This window comes from Ylistrum balloti, unplaced genomic scaffold (assembly GCF_031769215.1).
Source record: "Ylistrum balloti isolate Yb309-2 unplaced genomic scaffold, AGI_CSIRO_Ybal_v1 Utg370708, whole genome shotgun sequence".
Classification (NCBI taxonomy): domain Eukaryota; kingdom Metazoa; phylum Mollusca; class Bivalvia; order Pectinida; family Pectinidae; genus Ylistrum; species Ylistrum balloti.
The window spans coordinates 2,437-21,011 of record NW_026782424.1 but is presented as its reverse complement, the minus strand read 5'-3'; the positions used below and the strand labels follow the sequence as shown (position 1 = coordinate 21,011).

General features: G+C 34.9%; 2 protein-coding genes across 2 annotated transcripts; both read left to right on the top strand.

The window, feature by feature from the left end:
• The first annotated feature begins 1,548 nt into the window (after positions 1-1,548).
• Positions 1,549-18,156, top strand: LOC132557698 (uncharacterized). Its single transcript, XM_060222219.1, has 9 exons — positions 1,549-1,628; positions 2,066-2,112; positions 6,840-7,244; positions 7,591-7,757; positions 8,261-8,459; positions 10,154-10,195; positions 10,469-10,570; positions 17,316-17,355; positions 17,798-18,156. The coding sequence occupies exons 1-9, from the start codon at positions 1,549-1,551 to the stop codon at positions 17,862-17,864; spliced, it is 1,149 nt and encodes a 382-aa protein (XP_060078202.1). The 3' UTR covers positions 17,865-18,156.
• On the top strand, positions 3,511-5,529 carry LOC132557697 (uncharacterized). Its single transcript, XM_060222218.1, has 2 exons — positions 3,511-3,617; positions 3,943-5,529. The coding sequence occupies exons 1-2, from the start codon at positions 3,511-3,513 to the stop codon at positions 5,240-5,242; spliced, it is 1,407 nt and encodes a 468-aa protein (XP_060078201.1). The 3' UTR covers positions 5,243-5,529.
• Positions 18,157-18,575: the final 419 nt, after the last annotated feature.

Sequence of the window (18,575 nt, the reverse complement as noted above, 5' to 3'; positions counted from 1 at the left end):
CCAGGGGACTTATTGGGAAAGTTAACCATCTGTCAGATTAAACAGGGATCTAGAATCATGATATTTGTCCGGTACCTACCTAGTTGCATAACAAGATTGAAGTAAAGAAAAGCCACAGGTCGAACTAAATGTCAAGGGTTTTAAATGGCCTCTGCTTAAGAATCGCGACTTTGAATAGCTATAATGAGAATCGTTGATATACTTATGGAAAATATTGAAATTTGTGAGATACATTGTTGTTTCTTGATTCATACTGAAATAAAGAGTGGATTTTACACCAACGATATGAAATTCAGCAGTAATACACTGTTAAACCGTAAGTTCAGGTTGCGATAATTATATTTTTTTCAATGGCACGCTTATAGTATATATTGATGTCCGGAACCTCTCAGATGTACAAACGAAATGTATGAAGTCAGGGAAAATAACACACTTTGGTTTCTGACGACAAATCGTACAGTGGTATATTTAGGACATGAACAATATTTTTTTCTTCATATTAGTTATTTCCAGGATTCAAATGTACCCCGATATAGTAAAAGACTATAGTAAACAGAAACATGTACAGGAGAAACTTTCAACCAATCAAACACCTTCGTCAAAGTCCGTCAAATGCCTTGTGTCCAGTCGGTCATTGACTCACGTACACTAGTACATAGTGCATACATATACACTACACAAAGGGACGCTCTCGTCAATACGTATAAACGTTACGCACGCGGGTAAAACGTGACACTAACGATGTGTTCGAGATAATAAATAATACACACATAATATATACATAACCAGTATATATATATACTACAATACAAAATATAGATACTACAGGAATCAGTACCAATATACAAAACAGGACCCTATTACACACTCCCCCTGGTTTGAAAAAGACATCCTCGTCTTTTAAACAAGCAGAAAACATTATCATCAATACGAATACGAAATGAAGTCAGTTACATGAACATACACAATTCATATCAAATTAAAACAAAGCGCAAAACATCGAATGATCAATAAAAGTGATATCTTAAATCACACGTTACAAGAAATTTATCTCTATATAAAAACGATTCTCATGAGAGCATCCGAGGTCCGATTCGGGACAAGCATCCCACGCTCTAGAAAGCGTTGCATATATTCTGCTCTCGTGATTCAATCACTGGAGACTCCTGGACATACTTGACTGAGTCATGACGAATTTTCCTGACTGTTGCCGTAGAGGAGGTCGCCGTGCTGTAGATGATCACCTAGGAGCAGGCGTCGGGATTTGTCGTCTTTCCTCGACGTGATCCGTCCGGTCAGCAACAACTCCAGTCTCGTCACTCTCCAAAACTTGGTCGTCACCAAGCGGTGTTACATCCACTGCTACAGACTGACGACGATCGTCACCATCGACTGCGCAGAATCATCAGTCGCGATAATAAATAATACACACATATACATAACCAGCATATATACTACAATACGATAATACAATAATAATACATTACAATACTACAGGTATCACTAACAATATACAAAAACTGACCCTATGACACAAATAGAACTCACATGACTTGTACCTACGGCTGGATTTACTATAGAGAAGGAACATACCCCAACACAGATAGCTTCCGGGTCGTTAGTTTCAGGTAAGTGATTATACCTCTGTCAACCATGTGTGTGTCACTGATCATTTTAGTGGTCACAGTTTACACAGGTAAGTGACCTTTACCATTTACCTGTCATTCTAGTAGTGACAGCTTACACAGGTAAGTGACCTATACCATTTACCTGTCATTCTAGTGGTCACAGTTTACACAGGTAAGTGACCTTTACCATTTACTTGTCATTACAGTGGTCACAGTTTACACAGGTAAGTGACCTATACCATTTACCTGTCATTCTAGTGGTCACAGTTTACACAGGTAAGTGACCTATACCATTTACCTGTCATTACAGTGGTCACAGTTTACACAGGTAAGTGACCTATACCATTTACTTGTCATTACAGTGGTCACAGTTTACACAGGTAAGTGACCTTTACCATTTACCTGTCATTCTAGTAGTGACAGTTTACACAGGTAAGTGACCTATACCATTTACTTGTCATTCTAGTAGTGACAGTTTACACAGGTAAGTGACCTTTACCATTTACCTGTCATTCTAGTAGTGACAGTTTACACAGGTAAGTGACCTATACCATTTACTGGTCATTCTAGTGGTCACAGTTTACACAGGTAAGTGACCTATACCATTTACATGTCATTCTAGTAGTGACAGTTTACACAGGTAAGTGACCTATACCATTTACCTGTCATTCTAGTAGTGACAGTTTACACATGTCATTTCCATCGTTTACATGTAACATTATGTATCAATACAGGTAACATTATGTATCAATACAGGTAACATTTACGTATCTATACAGGTAACATTACGATATATACAGGTAACATTATGTATCAATACAGGTAACATTTACGTATCTATACAGGTAACATTACGTATATATACAGGTAACATTATGTATCAATACAGGTAACATTTACGTATCTATACATGTAACATTATGTACCAGTACAGGTAACATTATTTAACAATACAGGTAACATTATGCATCTATACAGGTAACATTATGTATCAATACAGGTAACATTATTTATCAATACAGGTAACATTTATGTATCTATACAGGTAACATTACGTATATATACAGGTAACATTATGTATCAATACAGGTAACATTACGTATATATATAGGTAATATTTATTTATCAATACAGGTAACATTATTTATCAATACAGGTAACATTACGTATATATACAGGTAACATTGTTTATCAATACAGGTAACACTGTATCCCCGAACGCATACATTTTAAAAACATGTCTTGGGTGATATGTTTACACAGTGATTATAGTCTGTTTCCTTGTGTAGGTAGTTATATTTACCTGTACAAGTTACCTGTATTTACCTGTGAGTGTACAGGCATCCTGATTTTAGGGTGGGAAATTACAGATGAGGACATATAGTGTATAATAGACTTATTTAAAGTAAAAAAAAAAGAAGAAATTACAATTGTATGGATTATATATATAAACTTTAAACAAATTATTTAAGAAATGTTCAATTTACAAGATGAAGGATATAAATTGTGTACAATTTTGTTTTAATATTTTTTAATTTATGCACAATTATGCATGCATTCAATTTCATTTATTCAAATCACAATAACTGCTTGATATGATTATTTTGATTATTTTCTTTAAAAAGTGTTTGTATAGTAAATTTTATATTCAAATGATGTTTGCTAAATAAATTAATTGATCTAAAACTGTTCACCTCTCAAAGATCAATTAAAAAACTGATGAACTCAGTTAATAGGACCAAAGCTACAGATGACATGACACTTTGAGGTGAGTATCCAAGCTATTCATGCAGTTTATCTATATAAGCTCCCACATTTTTCACATTGGTATAATTTACTTTGCTATCATTCAACAAATCTTCTAGTGTTTCAATTCCCAATCATGGCTAACGCTCAGTTAAATTTTAAGTTCATTAGAAATAGACTTGGGGGTAACAACTTATCATATAATGGTTACTTGTACAGAATTAGATCATCTCGAGGAGAAAGGTAAATACTGATGTAAAAGTTGTTTTGTAAAAAGAAATATTTTGTTAATTCTATCCTTGAAACAAAAACTCATAAATTGTATCAATGGACTTTTTTGCTCTTATGTATGCAATAAGGAAGAAATAATTAGAGATAAAAAGTAAATTGATGAATAAATAAATAAATGAAAATAATAAATCATATTTTTTATACATCATACTCTTGAAGTCACAGTAAGTGTTGCTTTGAAACACTGATAGATTTTTTTTTCTACATATAAATCTCAAGTGTTGCAAACTATACATTTATGTGAACCAGACATTAATATCTTCTTTTTCTCTTTCAGAACTTACTGGAGATGCACCATTACCAACTGCCTTGCTACAATCAACACCCGCAACAACATCATAGTAGGAGTTGGACGGCAACCACACAATCACCCGGGAGACCATGCAAGCATCGTAGCCAAGGAGATCATGAACTGCATCACTGACCGCTGCCAGAAAGAAATCAGACCAATCCCTACCATCTACAGTGAGGAACTCTGCAAACTGCGTGACAACGAATGGGATGAAGAGACAAGAACCGTTGTAGAGAAGATACCCACCTTCAACTCCAAGAAGTCACAGCTGTACAGAGCCAGACGCAAGCTTACACCAAAGCTACCAACCACTACCCAGGACATTGATCTCGAGGGAAGATGGACGGAAACCAACACTGGAGAGCGCTTCCTACACATTGACGATGGTGACCAGAACAGAATCCTTGTCTTCGCCACATCAGAGGACTTGGCTGAGCTCGCCACCGCCGACCGCATCTACTGTGATGGTACTTTCTACACGTGTCCCAACATCTTTCATCAGATCTACACGATACACATTGAGATAGATGGATCCATGTACCCAGTTGTCTACTCTCTTCTACCCGGGAAAAGTCAGCACATCTACACAAGATTCTTCACACTACTCAAGACATTCATGGCAGACAACCACCTACCCATGTCGCCCGACACAGTATTCGTTGACTTTGAGACAGCTGTCCACAACGCAATCCGCACCGTCTTCCCAGGGACCGATATCAAGGGCTGCTTCTTCCACTACACCCAATGCGTCTGGAGAAAGGCACTGATGACTGGACTACAGCTTCCATACCGGGACAACGAAGACATCAGGAGACTGGTTCGCCGTGCAGCAGTCCTACCTCTGGTACCTGAGCAGCAAGTTGAGGATGTCTGGTTTCACGCACTACAGGACATTGAGTACGCCGACCTACCAGCTGACGTGACACCATTCACGGACTATGTTGTTGACCAATGGGTGGATGGAGACCGACCAGTTTGGAACCACTACGACAACGATGGACCACGTACCACCAACCACCTAGAAGCCTGGCACGGGAAGCTGAAGAAGATTGTGCAACACGCCCATCCAAACATCTTCGAGATCATCCAGACATTCAAAGACATTCAGGCTACCAACGAAATTGCAAGACTCCAACGACGCGCCGGTGGAACCAGACGACCCCGACCCAAGAGGTACAGAAACATTGACACCCGCCTTGCCCTGCTGAAACAGAGACTGGAGAGCAACACCATAGACATCATTGCGTACGCTGATGCAGCATCTGAGCTTCTTCACTTGGGTTGAAATGTCTTGCCTAGACTTGCTCTGAGCAAAACGAATGACTTTGTACGTTGTGTCATTGTTGCAGATATTTATGTCAGTGCTATATATTCATCATTGAATTAGTGTTATCACTTATCAGTCTTTAGTGTCTCGTATATGCCGTTAGTGCTGTAACATCAATCAGTTTCTAATAGTGTGACATATAAGTGCAGTGTATTTATTAGTATTCATAGTCATGTTGCATATATTTGTCATTTCCTGGTGCTGTATATTTATAAGTTTTTGTAGTAGTGCTGCATATATTTATCATTTCCTAGTGCTGTATATATGTCTTTAGTTATGTGCTGATATGTTGTACATTGATCTTTCTTTAGATCAAAATATTGTACCTTATAGATTTGATTTGAATTTAAAGTTAATTGTAATATTATGATAGAATATATTCATACATGTTGAACTTGATATTTTAGTTGAAGTTACATGTTATTTAAAGGTAATTGTGCTATTATGATAGAATATATTCATAAATATTGGCATCTTTGTGTTCTTTCTTTATATTAAATGTATTTTAAATTTAATCAATTGTAATATTATCATAAGAAAAGTTAATAAATATTGAACTTCATATTGATATCTTAGTTTTCTTTCTGCAAGTTATCACAGGTTAATACAGGTAACACAGGTAGATCCACAGGTAAAATATCTCAGGTAAATATAATACATGTATGATATAGACTATAATTACCCTCCCTTTGATGTTTCTACCTATTGTTCTAGACATGTATGCGTTCAGGGAACACACCTGAAATTGTACATGTGAATCCCCTATACCTAGGTAGATAACATTGTATTTGTGTTTAGACAGTGCTAACACAACACTAAAATACACTTAAAGACAAGTTGTATAACCGGGTACCTGTTCTATTTATGGCCTCGCCCACTGTTAGAGACAGTGAGTCAAGGGACCACTAAGCCATACGACGTGCAGACGTGTTTATGACAGTCTGCTCTTATCCACAATGTACTCGCTGCACTGTAGAGATTCTATCTTTATCCCTATATATACACCTGTAAATATAAATCCTTATTTCTGTATACAGCTTTTGAAGTACACATATTAGTCTCCTCATCCTTTTCACTATTTATTTCGAATTTATTTATCAAATGCATGAGCTCACTGCGCGAGCTCCAATTAAATAATGACAATGCTAATTATCACAAAACTTCTGCCATGAGCTGAAAGGTAGTATGAACTTTGTAAAAACCACTGACAGATCGGAAGTAATGCTTCTTTAAAAATGTATTGTTGTTGATAACAGGCATAATTTAATCAAACAGACAGAGTTCGAACTACAAGTTAAATGATTTCTCTAGCAATACAAATCAAGTATAGCATTTTACGTAACATATCTTGTGTAAAATGTCATATTGTGTAATACGTATCAATTATTTTGTGATACGTATACGATATTACATTATATATATCAAATATTGTAATGCTTATCAAATATTGTGTAATACGTCACATTACTTGTGATCAGTTACCTAGAAAACCAATGCTTACATAACTCTCTGTCAGGAGATTTAAAATGATATTGTTTCTGAATATTTTTTCCAGTTTCTGGACAGTCCATTACCATAACAGGGACAAGTACTTTGCTAACACCAGCATCAGAACTGAAAATTACTTGTCAACCAAGTACAGTTGGTTTAAAGGATGTCAATAGTATTACCATTAGGAAAAATACCAGCACTACAGATTATACAGTACTAGTGTCTGTTTCCTATGAAAAATCCTCAGGATCATCAGTATACTCGTGGGGTACAACAGGTAATCAGGGCAGACAAGGGGTGACAGTGACGGGAAATGTGGACTCTGTGTCTGGTGCTCAGCTCGTATTAACTATTGCAGCCAACAGGACGACATGTACCGATGGTGGAGCCTATCAATGTAAAATGGGAGTCACTCTGATAGGTGGTAGTGGTGGGACAGCTTCTGATGATAAATATGTCACTGCTAAAGGTATGTACTTGGTCATCTTCTGTAACAAAATTTTCTAAGTAAAAACAAAACTGACTCAGAAATATCATGAGGAACAACAAAGTCAGTTCAAAGTTATATTTGGAGCCTGGTATTAAAGCTCGATAATATAGTTTTGTGCTAAAAACCAACCTATTTAAATGATAGGAATAATTTTATTGTAATGTTAAGCATGATAATGACTTATTCATTATATTCTTTCAATTGTATTGATTGTTGCTCTGTAAGAAATTGATGATCAAATTTAAACCAGTAACAGGAGTTTGGACACAAAAAAAAAAAAAAATGGTTGTAAAGTTGCATTGTCTGATGGTTCATTGTATTACAGAAAGTCCTACCTATACCAACTCTCTGTCTGTGACACCATTACCTAATGTGAACAGTGTTTACTATTCTGTTGGAACGGTGTTGACATTCTCCTGTACTGGAACGGTTGGCACAGATAAACAGAGACACACCTGGTGTTACAAGCGAGCCAGTGACAGCTCATATACGGTAACTATTTTTTAATAGAAAGTGATATGTAAATGTTCTTTCTCTGCGTGAAAGTAAACTGAACTGTAAGTTATCTGGATACTTGTAAACATACAGTCACTTCGCGAAAGTAAACTGGACTGTGAGTAATCTGGATACTTGTAAATATACAGTCACTACACGAAAGTAAACTGGGCTGTGAGTTATCTGGATATCTATTATCATAACTTGTCAAATAGTTTGGTCCTGCAAAAATCCAATTTTAACTCTGTCTAATAGGAGCTCTGTTTATTCTGTAATCGGGCTGTATCTAAGTTCTATGCTTTCTATACACTAGTAAATCCAATCCAGGCAAAGCAGCGTCAGATACATTCTAGATTTATCAAATAATTGGATAGAATTGGAGAAGAAGGATGGATTCACATCGTTTAGCTAATGTTGAAGGATCTGTCAACAACTGTTGACATTGGAGATGAAACATAAAATTTTTGAGTGTAAGTGTTATGTTGTTTTCTGGTTTCCAGGGTTACCCGATCGCATCACATATAAATCAGAATGATGATGGTTTGGTCAAGGAGAACTGTAATTACAGGCGTACCAGTACACTTACCTACAACGTAACTTCTGCCGATTCTAACACCACGTTTATGTGTGAACCGTACACTGGAACTGTGTGTGGCTCTAATCCAGCGCAGCTGAAGTCTTATTATTCCATCAGAAACTGTAAGAATAAAAAATAATGAAAAATCATGATTAACAGAAATTAGCAAATAACGATTCATTTATGTTCCTAATTATTCTGTAATAAAATCTTTACTTGTCCAAAGTGAAATAACAAAAACCATGTTCCATTATGTACCAATTTTAGATATGATCTAAAGTGACAGTTTATGTAAAATGAATTGAAATGTTTTGTGTGCAGCATTTATCGTCAGTTTGTTAAATATTGTGTCATTTTCAGTGTATCATCGTTAAAAAAACTGCCCAAGGTCAAATGAATTTTCTTCTGTTATTATTGAAAACAATTTTATTTTTCAGACGTAACGGGTGGCAGTACCTGTGGCCAGGATGATGGAGGCAGTATGTATACAATTTTAAATATCTTACCACTAACTTATAATCGGATAATGTTTCTACTTTCTTGTGTTACAGTTCAAATTTTATATATAAATTTGTGGTGGAGGAATGGAATTACAAAGTAACCTTAGAATTATTATGAGTTACAATAATATTATAATGACATTCTTAACGGCCCGTTAAAACATAAAATGTCATTATGGCCATCAACAGGTAAAACACACATCAATCGCTATGAGTTACAAGAAGTCTGTTTGACATAAATGTAGACAAATTATAACCAAACGTCACGCGTAGTTAATATACTGAAAAACTATTGATATCAGAAGTAAATTAGATTATCAGTATATAGTGAATTGACTGACTTGTTTATTGTATTCATGAAAATCATCCAAAACTAATTACATTATTCATGCATTTTGTCATCACTTTGACAATTCATGTAATGGAGAAATTCTTCATTGGTTTGCGACATCTTCATACTACATAATTGGGGAAAGTATGCTTGGTTCTATGCATATACTGCAGATTAGATAATGACTTTTGGCTTGAACACAAGACACTGTAAGCTATTGATGTAGATGCTAGGCCTACTTTTCTAGTCAAACTGTTGATAAAAAACTTTAAATGTTTCACTGGGTATATTACCTGTTAATATTGGGTTTTTATATCTGTTCTTAATGTAGTTTCTTTCTCTGAATGGTAAAGATATTTATTCGCCATGATGTCGATAAAACATTGCGGAGAGACAATTGACAAGAGGTCATCTTTGGGTTAGAGGCAGAACTCATGACTATATCAGGGATTAGATCATTAGAATTTTCCAATAAAATGTGTTACATTACCACCCTTTTTCAGAAATATATAGTAAATATGATGTTATTTTTCCCCAAATATATTTCCAACAACGACATCTGTGTTAGCTTCTATTCAAAACAAGGTTAGGAAATGATAAAATGATAAGAAATAAATACCTTTCTGAAGTAGACCTGATATTGTAATGACAAGTATTGCATTGATCTGAAACATTTCGTTATCTAATCCGTTTTGAAAGCTGTCCACAGAATAATCGTGTCTTGTACTCTAATTCTGAACATTATTGCTATTGTATATTTAACTATATATTCTAGGTCGGGGATAGCTAGCTATGGTAGTGCAACGTTCGTATGTGTATGTGTTATATACTGACATGGTCACATTAAACAGTCGGTTCTGTTAGCGTTTAATTTGCCAATATGACCTGGAACCGTAACTGCATTCTGATATTATATTTTATTTAAACACTTAAGTTTACCTTGTTCAATTACTAATATACAATGTCTCTTTGATATTTTGCACAGATATTTCTTCATCAACGACAACTGTATATTTTCAAAACACAGGTAAGACATTAAAAACAGTAAGTAAATAGCCATAGTGTTTTCACGACGGCAGACATTATACCGATGATCAGAAAACTTAACCTCAACATGTTTCTAGTATACAAATCTTCTGAAGACTTCTTCGAATGGTAATATATACTACGTGTATATCCAACCTATATTCTGATTATCATTGTTTAGTTGAGGAGTTCTCGTTACTGTACATGGAAATCTGGAAGAATATTCGCCACTGTCTTTTGTAAATCATATAGTAATGGTTCATCTTCTAAACAGATAACGTCGGATCTTGGATTGTCGCCGGTATTTCCATTGCTGTTAACGCATCTCTCGTCGTTTGTGTTGTTTGTCTCTGGCTGAAAGTACGAAAATACAAAGGTAAGGACTACCTTTTTTATGCTAAGAGCATTTTCAATGCTCTTCAGCATGTTGCTATCGCCCCTGAGGCTGAGTATCAGTACTTCGTTTTCATTGGTTCATAAATCGAAAGTTTACTCCTACTCCATCTGCCGGACATTACCGTAATCATTGGATTATCGCCCCTACAAGTTGCTGATGCTAGTCATTAAATGAAACAACCTTATCGACATTTTCTTCATTACCTGTACATCAAGAAAATGTTTTGTGTTGTGTATTAATGATAATCAGACATCGAAATTTGTAAATACAATGACAAAGACTCACGTTTATGGTGGTAAATTTTGCGAGGCGATGCCAATATGGCGGCTTAACTTTCTTTTCCGCGCGATGCATTGTGGGAGTCATATACATTTGTATATCTTTCTATTTTTCTTTTTTCGAAAATTTACTTCCCGTTTAATACTGTTGATAACTATTAAAAATACTGATATATGTAGTTGAAAATAAAAATGAAACTAAAATAAGAATGATTTAGAGTAGCATAAAATTTTGACGGAAACAGCCGGGGTGCTCTGTGCTGCTGGACCCTGAAAGAAGACGGCGGCTGAAAGAAGATGGCGGGTAATTCATGTAGGTAAGTATCACTATATATATATATGTTAGCTGAATTTGAAGTCAATACTTATACTGAACTATCAATTGCATTTTTTGCAACAATTCATTTGGAATGAGCCTTCGCGTCTATTGAATTTAGGCTTGACGGCGACGCGCAAGCTGGGCACTGCCGCCATAGCACTTTTTTTTTCAAAATATTTTCAAGACTTTTCCCTTGAAGCAGTATGCATTTGAAAAATGTTATGTAAGCATCTAGCACATTTTTGTTGCTTCCGTAAAGTATTTCAGTATTTTGAAATGGATTTATTTTGGAATGATCGTTTCATAATGGTCTCATCGCAGTCACTTCTGTCAGTGGCCCAACAGATCGGAAATTAACCAGAAAAAAAACTTATCCGTAATATTGTACTGTACTACTTACGCTACCGTGAATAGATCTAGGAATCTGTCTGGGTAATATATCGATTTTACTTTAAAATATCTGTCACTGTCCGCGCTATTGTAGGTCTAGCTCTTTCAAATTTCTGATCGGAGATAATTTATAAGTACCCCAACGGCCAAAGGCCAGAGTATGAAATCGTACGGGAACTCTACAGCTATGCTAATTTTAAGGTTTACATGTGAAGTTAATATATATAGTTTTAGCTTAATTTTAGTTTTTGTCTTTCTGACATGATGTCTCGTTGATTCTGTTGAAGAGTGATGCATGTGAACGATTACAATATGAAGATTAGGAATAATGAAGATGTCAGTTAACATCTGATTCCCGGAAAGTATTTTAATAAAGATTAGGATAAACCTAGCAAAGTGTTAGGTCCCAGTGTGAATGTGTAAAGTTCCAGTGTGAATGTGTAAAGTCCCAGTGTGAATGTGTAAAGTATTATTGGTACAATTGAACTTTTTGATATATGTACTGTATTTGTTCATCTCAGAAATTTCAGTATTATGTCAACTGCGTCCACTTTCAGTTCAACACTTTTGATTCATCAATTTTACCCAGCCCTAGGCTCAATATTTGTCATTAATTGTCGACTGTTTTTTAGAGTTTTGTTTTCATGGTGAATGGAATGAAATGAGATAAATAGTCTAACCAATACCCCTCGAGAGCTAATTAAGACATTGCAGTATTATCATTTTGGGCCTTATTAAAAGTCAAATTGCAACTTTTAAGAAACTCAAGTGACTGTAAGTACAACAATAAGATGTCAATAATCAATGAAATTGATTAATTGAGAAGACATTTTCTTAGTACAGTTAACCAGGCTTTGTATTGGTTTGTTCAGAACTGTAGTTCTGGTTAAGTAACCATTAATTGTGTCCTTTCAGTTACAATGACATACATTTTTGAAATACCTCTACTGTAGCTAAATATGGCATTTGTAATAGACAGCCAACATTAATTTTGTGATAGACATAGCCAAATTTAATTTTAGGATCAGTTAGGACAGCTACTGTTTGTAACAGGCATGGGTTCAATTACATGATGATGTAATTAATGAAATTACAATTACATTATGAAAATGGCATTGCCATTGCATGACGGTCCAATGTAATTGAATTACACATTACCTTTCAAGTCATAATGATTTTTGAAATACAAACGTCAAAATAAATTATCATACTGCACAGATTTATCTCATGAATTTAACTTTATGATTCAATCTCTGTATGACCATGGTCAAGATATTCTTATTTTCTAGCTGTCCATCACTTCATAATTTGACAGTCCTGAATGTCAAAACAATTAATTATATTTAATATAGACTCCTATTGGGAAGTTCAAGACTATAAGCTTATACAGCAGTGTATATTTCTTGTACATAATCATAGCAATAAAGAAATATAGTTATTTATTTGCTTTACTCTCTTTCAGCAGGTGGATGCCCCTGAAGAAATGAAATCTGGAATGGTAGAAGGTATCTCTTGATTATTCTAACTTGGAATTGGCCATTGTGACCAACAATGGATTTGAGGACCTTATGGTGGAGAAAAACGTCCTTCTTTCCGACCTCCAATTAGATGTTGAAGATGGTTAATCACTTGAGGATATGCTAACAACCATGTTGCCTTTTAAGGTCACAGTACTCTCTAAAGGCGGCAATATAATTACCATCACAAAAGAAGAATCAACAAATGGCAGAAACTAAAAAAATGTGGAAAAGATCATTGTATGCTGCATTTGTAGTAAATTTCTTTACAATCTTCAATTTACTTAAGTAGAAAGATTCACTAGTTATACCAAGTTCATGTAGAAAGGCTCACTGTATACTGAGTTTGTAGTGTACATAGAAAGGTTTACTTATTATTTTTTTTTCTGAGTTATGTATATACAATATATATAAAAAAAAACTTTTTGTAGAAAAAATCACCGCATACTGAGTTTGTTGTTTACAAATGTGTAGAAAAGATCGCTGTATACCGAGTTTATAGTTTACAATTACCTAGAAAAATCACTGTATACTGAACATAATACAACTGCTGTTTAAAACCTTCATTTAAACTTAGTCATGTATTTTTTTTTTATTTATCTTAAAAGTCTACCTACAACAATTTTGTGTATGCAATCTTGTACTAGGATATTGACATGACACGATTACATTGCTGATCAAAGCATGGAAAGTATACTGAATAAAGAAAACAAGATATAAGCATCTTTATCATGTTTTTATTTTTATTATTATCATTATTATTTTTCCATGATGTCTGTCCACATGGAATTTGTAAGCACTCTTGTGCATTCTTATACCACCAAAAGGGTGGGTAAATCGAATCAAGTTGTCTATCTGTCCATCCATCTGTTTGTCTGTCTGTAGACACATCTTGTCTAGACAACTCCAATGAAACTACAGTAATATTCGGGACAATGTGTAGATGTGCATGCACCATTTTCCCCTGGAAATATTGATTGCCATGGCATCTGGTCAATATAGACAGGTTTTGCATGTCGGTCAACTTCTAAACCTGTGGACCAATTTCAACAAAACTTCGCAGGAATATTAGGGAACATGTGCACATGCCGCTGTGTTTCAGAGGATGTTTTTTTGCAAAAGGTCACCATGGGGAGATAACTAAGGCTGTGGGTGATGGGGGTATTAGTTATCATTTGGATTACAGTTTCGGTTATCCCTGGGCAATGTGGAGAGGATATAGTAATGATTTTGAGGATTGAATGTAGAGGTCACAGTACTTGCATAAGTACTATATGATTACCTTGTAAATGCATTGAGACCAAGACAGTTAGTATACTTAAATCAAATTTGGAACATGTATCCCTTGTGAGGAGAAGTCGGTTTCTTTAGAAATTCAGGGTCAGATATCAAAGATCAAGGTCACAGTCAAAAAACGGATAGCTGCATGGGGGTGTTTTTCCCTTGTATTACCCTCGTTTTTCTATCAAATTTCACAACCTAAAAGATATTCACATCTTGTAAATTTCAAGGTTCAAGGTCACTGTAAGGATGTTAAAAAAAATGATAATACAAGAGGAATAAAATATCTTGTGACAAGTTTTAGAGAACAAAGAATATATAAACATGAAAAATTGGAACAAAGTCATTATCTACTTGAAGATTCCCAGAAAAAGTACAAGGAGAATAAGACCAGGTTTTCTGGAAGAATAGGCATCTTCTATTTTAAGTTATGGTGACAAGTCATGTTTGTTTTAGAAAATTGGCACTCTTATGCAGTCATTTACAAACAATCTGGAAAATGAAGCTGTCCAATATTTGTATGTAGCATGTTATTTGCATGATGGTCTAACTAATGGTCTTAAACCAATAGGATACACAGTCTTTAAAGTGATAATATGGTGTCCATGATCAACATTCCCTACAATGTATCCAAAGAAATGGACAACTTCCCTATCATTGCATCTTGGAGCCTACTTGGGACATGTATTACATAAGTAATACTACTATGCTTGTTATTTCTGATATCTGCTGGTCATTTTTTATGGGCTGCAATGATTTACTGATTGCATATAGTTGGTTTCAGTATATAGCAAGCTAATAACAAAGAATTTATTTTTTAATGGTCTTAGCATACCAGTACTTTCAGTACTTTGATTATATCTATGATGTAAAGATGTAAAAATATCAGATAATATATATCAGACATACAATTTTTAATATATAAATTTAGAATTAGACACAGCAGGGTCAAACAATGAATCTAACTGCATCGTTCATCTGTTTCGTCCTTGTAGGACTCGTCAATGATGGTGAGGTCCTAGTAGCCTATTTGGCGACTAAGGAAAATCCAAAGTGGTTAAAAGAAAAGTCAAAATCTATACAAGGAGGCGAAGAACCCTCGTAATTAAGTAAATAATGTAAATTTCATATTTCAGACAAATTTAAAACTGAGTCAAGAACATGTGTATATTCTGAACCGTGTCACTCTACGAAAGCAGTTAAATGTGGCTTACCGTATATACGCGCCTATAAGCCGGATTTTCTGGAGTAAATTTATGACCTCCGAGGAGGGGTCCGGCTTATAGGCGAGTCATTGACCGTGAGCAAAAAATCACACCATAATTTTCCAAAAATGTTCTGTGCGGGAATGTGTATACATAGTACTTACGGCAATTACGAAGAACAAATGATCAATCAAGGCAGACCGATGGTCAATTAGCATGGTGTAAACGAGGTGGGTAGCACGTGCACAATGATTTGATAGATATTAATGACACCATGCCGCGTTGTCCTGATTGGTCCGTTTTCAACATTACACACCTACCAGAACTTCCTTAAGTTCCTGGTTGGACACGTATGCAGGTAGGGCGTGGAAATGAATTGTGATTGATCTGTGCGTTTGATCGAAGGACTGACGATCGAACTGTATAATCTTCCATGTTTATAAACACAACAAGAACTTGAAAAAATGTAATGACATTTTATTGAAATACCGTTATGTCTTTATAAATATTGAGAGCAGAAACGATCTTTTAACATTAAATTTTAACTGACTTGGCACTCTCCATCTCCACGATCATGACAAACACGTATCGGTACATGATCTCATTTCTGAAATAAAAATACCTACGGTAGATTTCCAACAAAATTTTATTCACGATCATTTAACTTTACTTCCAGAAAGTTTCACTCGATTTTTTGCCGGAGCATTTTTTGATGCCGTCTTATAGGCAGGGTCAATATTAAATTCCAAAATTTTAACCCAAAAACGTACCTCCGGCTTATAGGCGAATCGACTTATAGACAAGTATATACGGTATATGTTAGGGCAGAACTCGGGGACTTCAAGTCGATCAGCAGTGTCTACCACCTCCCATGTCAAAGATTGAACCTTGAATAGCACCTTTTGATATTTCATATTTAGATACAGTAGAGTCAGACAATTTATGAAACTGTGTCAAAAAGCTGTATCGTCCTTCTAGGACTCATTGGTGATGCTAAAGGTCTAAAATTCAACCACTAGGGGGTGAGTGAGGAAAATCTAAATTGATAAATCGAAATAATGATGTACATAAGTTCCATAATTCAATAAATGTTATCATGATCATATATTTGATAAATACAGACGGGCGTCACATACATATGTATATTCTGATCGTGTAAATATTTGAATTAATTAAAACGTAGCATGCAGGTTTAACATTGAGACTAATAAAGAAAACGTTTTTATATAATTCATATATCTCTACACTATCACTATCATCGTGTTTTTCACGTGACAAATTATATACATATTATGTTCATATTTGTATATAAATGTGCTTTTACGTGACAATTTATATAAATATTGTGTTAATATTTGTGATTAACACGTGCTTTTACGTGACAAATTATATACCTCTTGTGTTAATATTTGTTATTAACACGTGCTTTTACGTGATAAATTATATACATCTTGTGTTGATATTTGTGATGAACACGTGCTTTTACATGACAAATTATATACCTCTTGTGTTAATATTTGTTATAAACACGTGTTTTTACGTGATAAATTATATACATCTTGTGTTGATATTTGTAATGAACACGTGCTTTTACGTGACAAATTATATAAATATTGTGTTAATATTTGCTATTAACACGTGCTTTAACGTGACAAATTATATACATTTTGTGTTGATATTTGTGGTTAACGTGACAAATGATATACATCTTGTGTTGATATTTTTTATTAACAGAGCTTTTACACCAACAAGTGGACTACGAGGTGGTCAATAAGTAAGTATATAATCGATTTTGTACGGAGAATCAGTTAACAAACTGGGAAATACGCGATTTCTTAGTAAACGGTTGTATTAAAAAAACACAAAAATTGATAAGGTTGCATCTCTCAACTATGTTATCCTCCTGGTACTCGTCAGTGAGGGGTGAGCCGAATGTTTGAGGTTTACTGTGTGAAATTACTATTTGCTGAAATCAATGCCAAGTTATTGATGCGAAGGCAGGGTTTGGGTTGGATGTGTTGTGTGCTGGTGGATAGGGGGTGAGGAGATGCACTTATTGACCCCATATTTCAATTGCTTTTATGATTTGCATTGGTGGATTATTTCGAAGTAATGTCATTCGAATGTCAATATAATGAAAAAGCTAACAAACACATATCGCCTTGCTAATCAGTAAATTAAAACGTAAATGATATTATCTCTTCTTTTTACAACAGGGGATCTCAAAACGGAAATGAACATGTGTATAATATTCCTGAACATTACGAAATACCACGTATATAGACAGAGGTCCTAGTGTAAGATACCTGTTTTATAACACCCTAGCTGTATGTATCGATGTGGTACCATTAACGTTTCTAGTTTTCATAACGGAAGTTTTAGTTCAATCGAGGAATCAGATTAAGCATATATTGTCTGATCGATTACTAAGAACAAAACATTTTAACAAAAATATCGACGAAACTTTGAAAACATTAAGAAAGGAATGCATCATGTTGTCCTTCTGGTACTCGTCAGTGAAGCGTGTGGTAGAATGTTAGGGTTTAATTGTGGGAAAACTACAATTTGCTGAAATCTGTGCCAATTTATTGATGGAGGACGATGATATAAGGTGTTTCGGACAGCCTTCTACTTTATCGACGACATCCACAATGTAAACCTTCGGCAATCATTGACTACCAAGTAGTCGTGAAAATGGTGAAATTTTGAAACGGTTATAGAACATAACCTGAAACATGTAAACATCGACATACTTAAAAGTTAGATAAGGATTGTGTCCATGTACTGGTTTGTAGAGCGAGGGAGCAGTAACAAAGGACGCCCCGAGGAATCTAGACGCTTAAAACATTTAAGGGTATTGAATTATTCATGCTAATGTTAATTGATCATGTAATATACAACTGTATAATTAAACGCGTGTATGTTTTCGGATTAGATAGTGTAATGTTAAGATAGATGTTTTACTATCATATTGAGACAGATGTATACTATCAT

What these genes read in the sequence shown, in the direction of transcription:
- LOC132557697 (XM_060222218.1), top strand. Translation starts at nt 3,511, where the DNA reads ATGGCTAACGCTCAGTTAAATTTTAAGTTCATTAGAAATAGACTTGGG. An exon ending in AGATCATCTCGAGGAGAAAG is followed by an intron (nt 3,618 to 3,942) that starts GTAAATACTGAT and finishes TTTCTCTTTCAG; the next exon opens with AACTTACTGGAGATGCACCA.
- LOC132557698 (XM_060222219.1), top strand. Translation starts at nt 1,549, where the DNA reads ATGACTTGTACCTACGGCTGGATTTACTATAGAGAAGGAACATACCCC. An exon ending in TTCCGGGTCGTTAGTTTCAG is followed by an intron (nt 1,629 to 2,065) that starts GTAAGTGATTAT and finishes TACACAGGTAAG; the next exon opens with TGACCTATACCATTTACTTG. An exon ending in TGTATATTTTCAAAACACAG is followed by an intron (nt 10,196 to 10,468) that starts GTAAGACATTAA and finishes TCTTCTAAACAG; the next exon opens with ATAACGTCGGATCTTGGATT.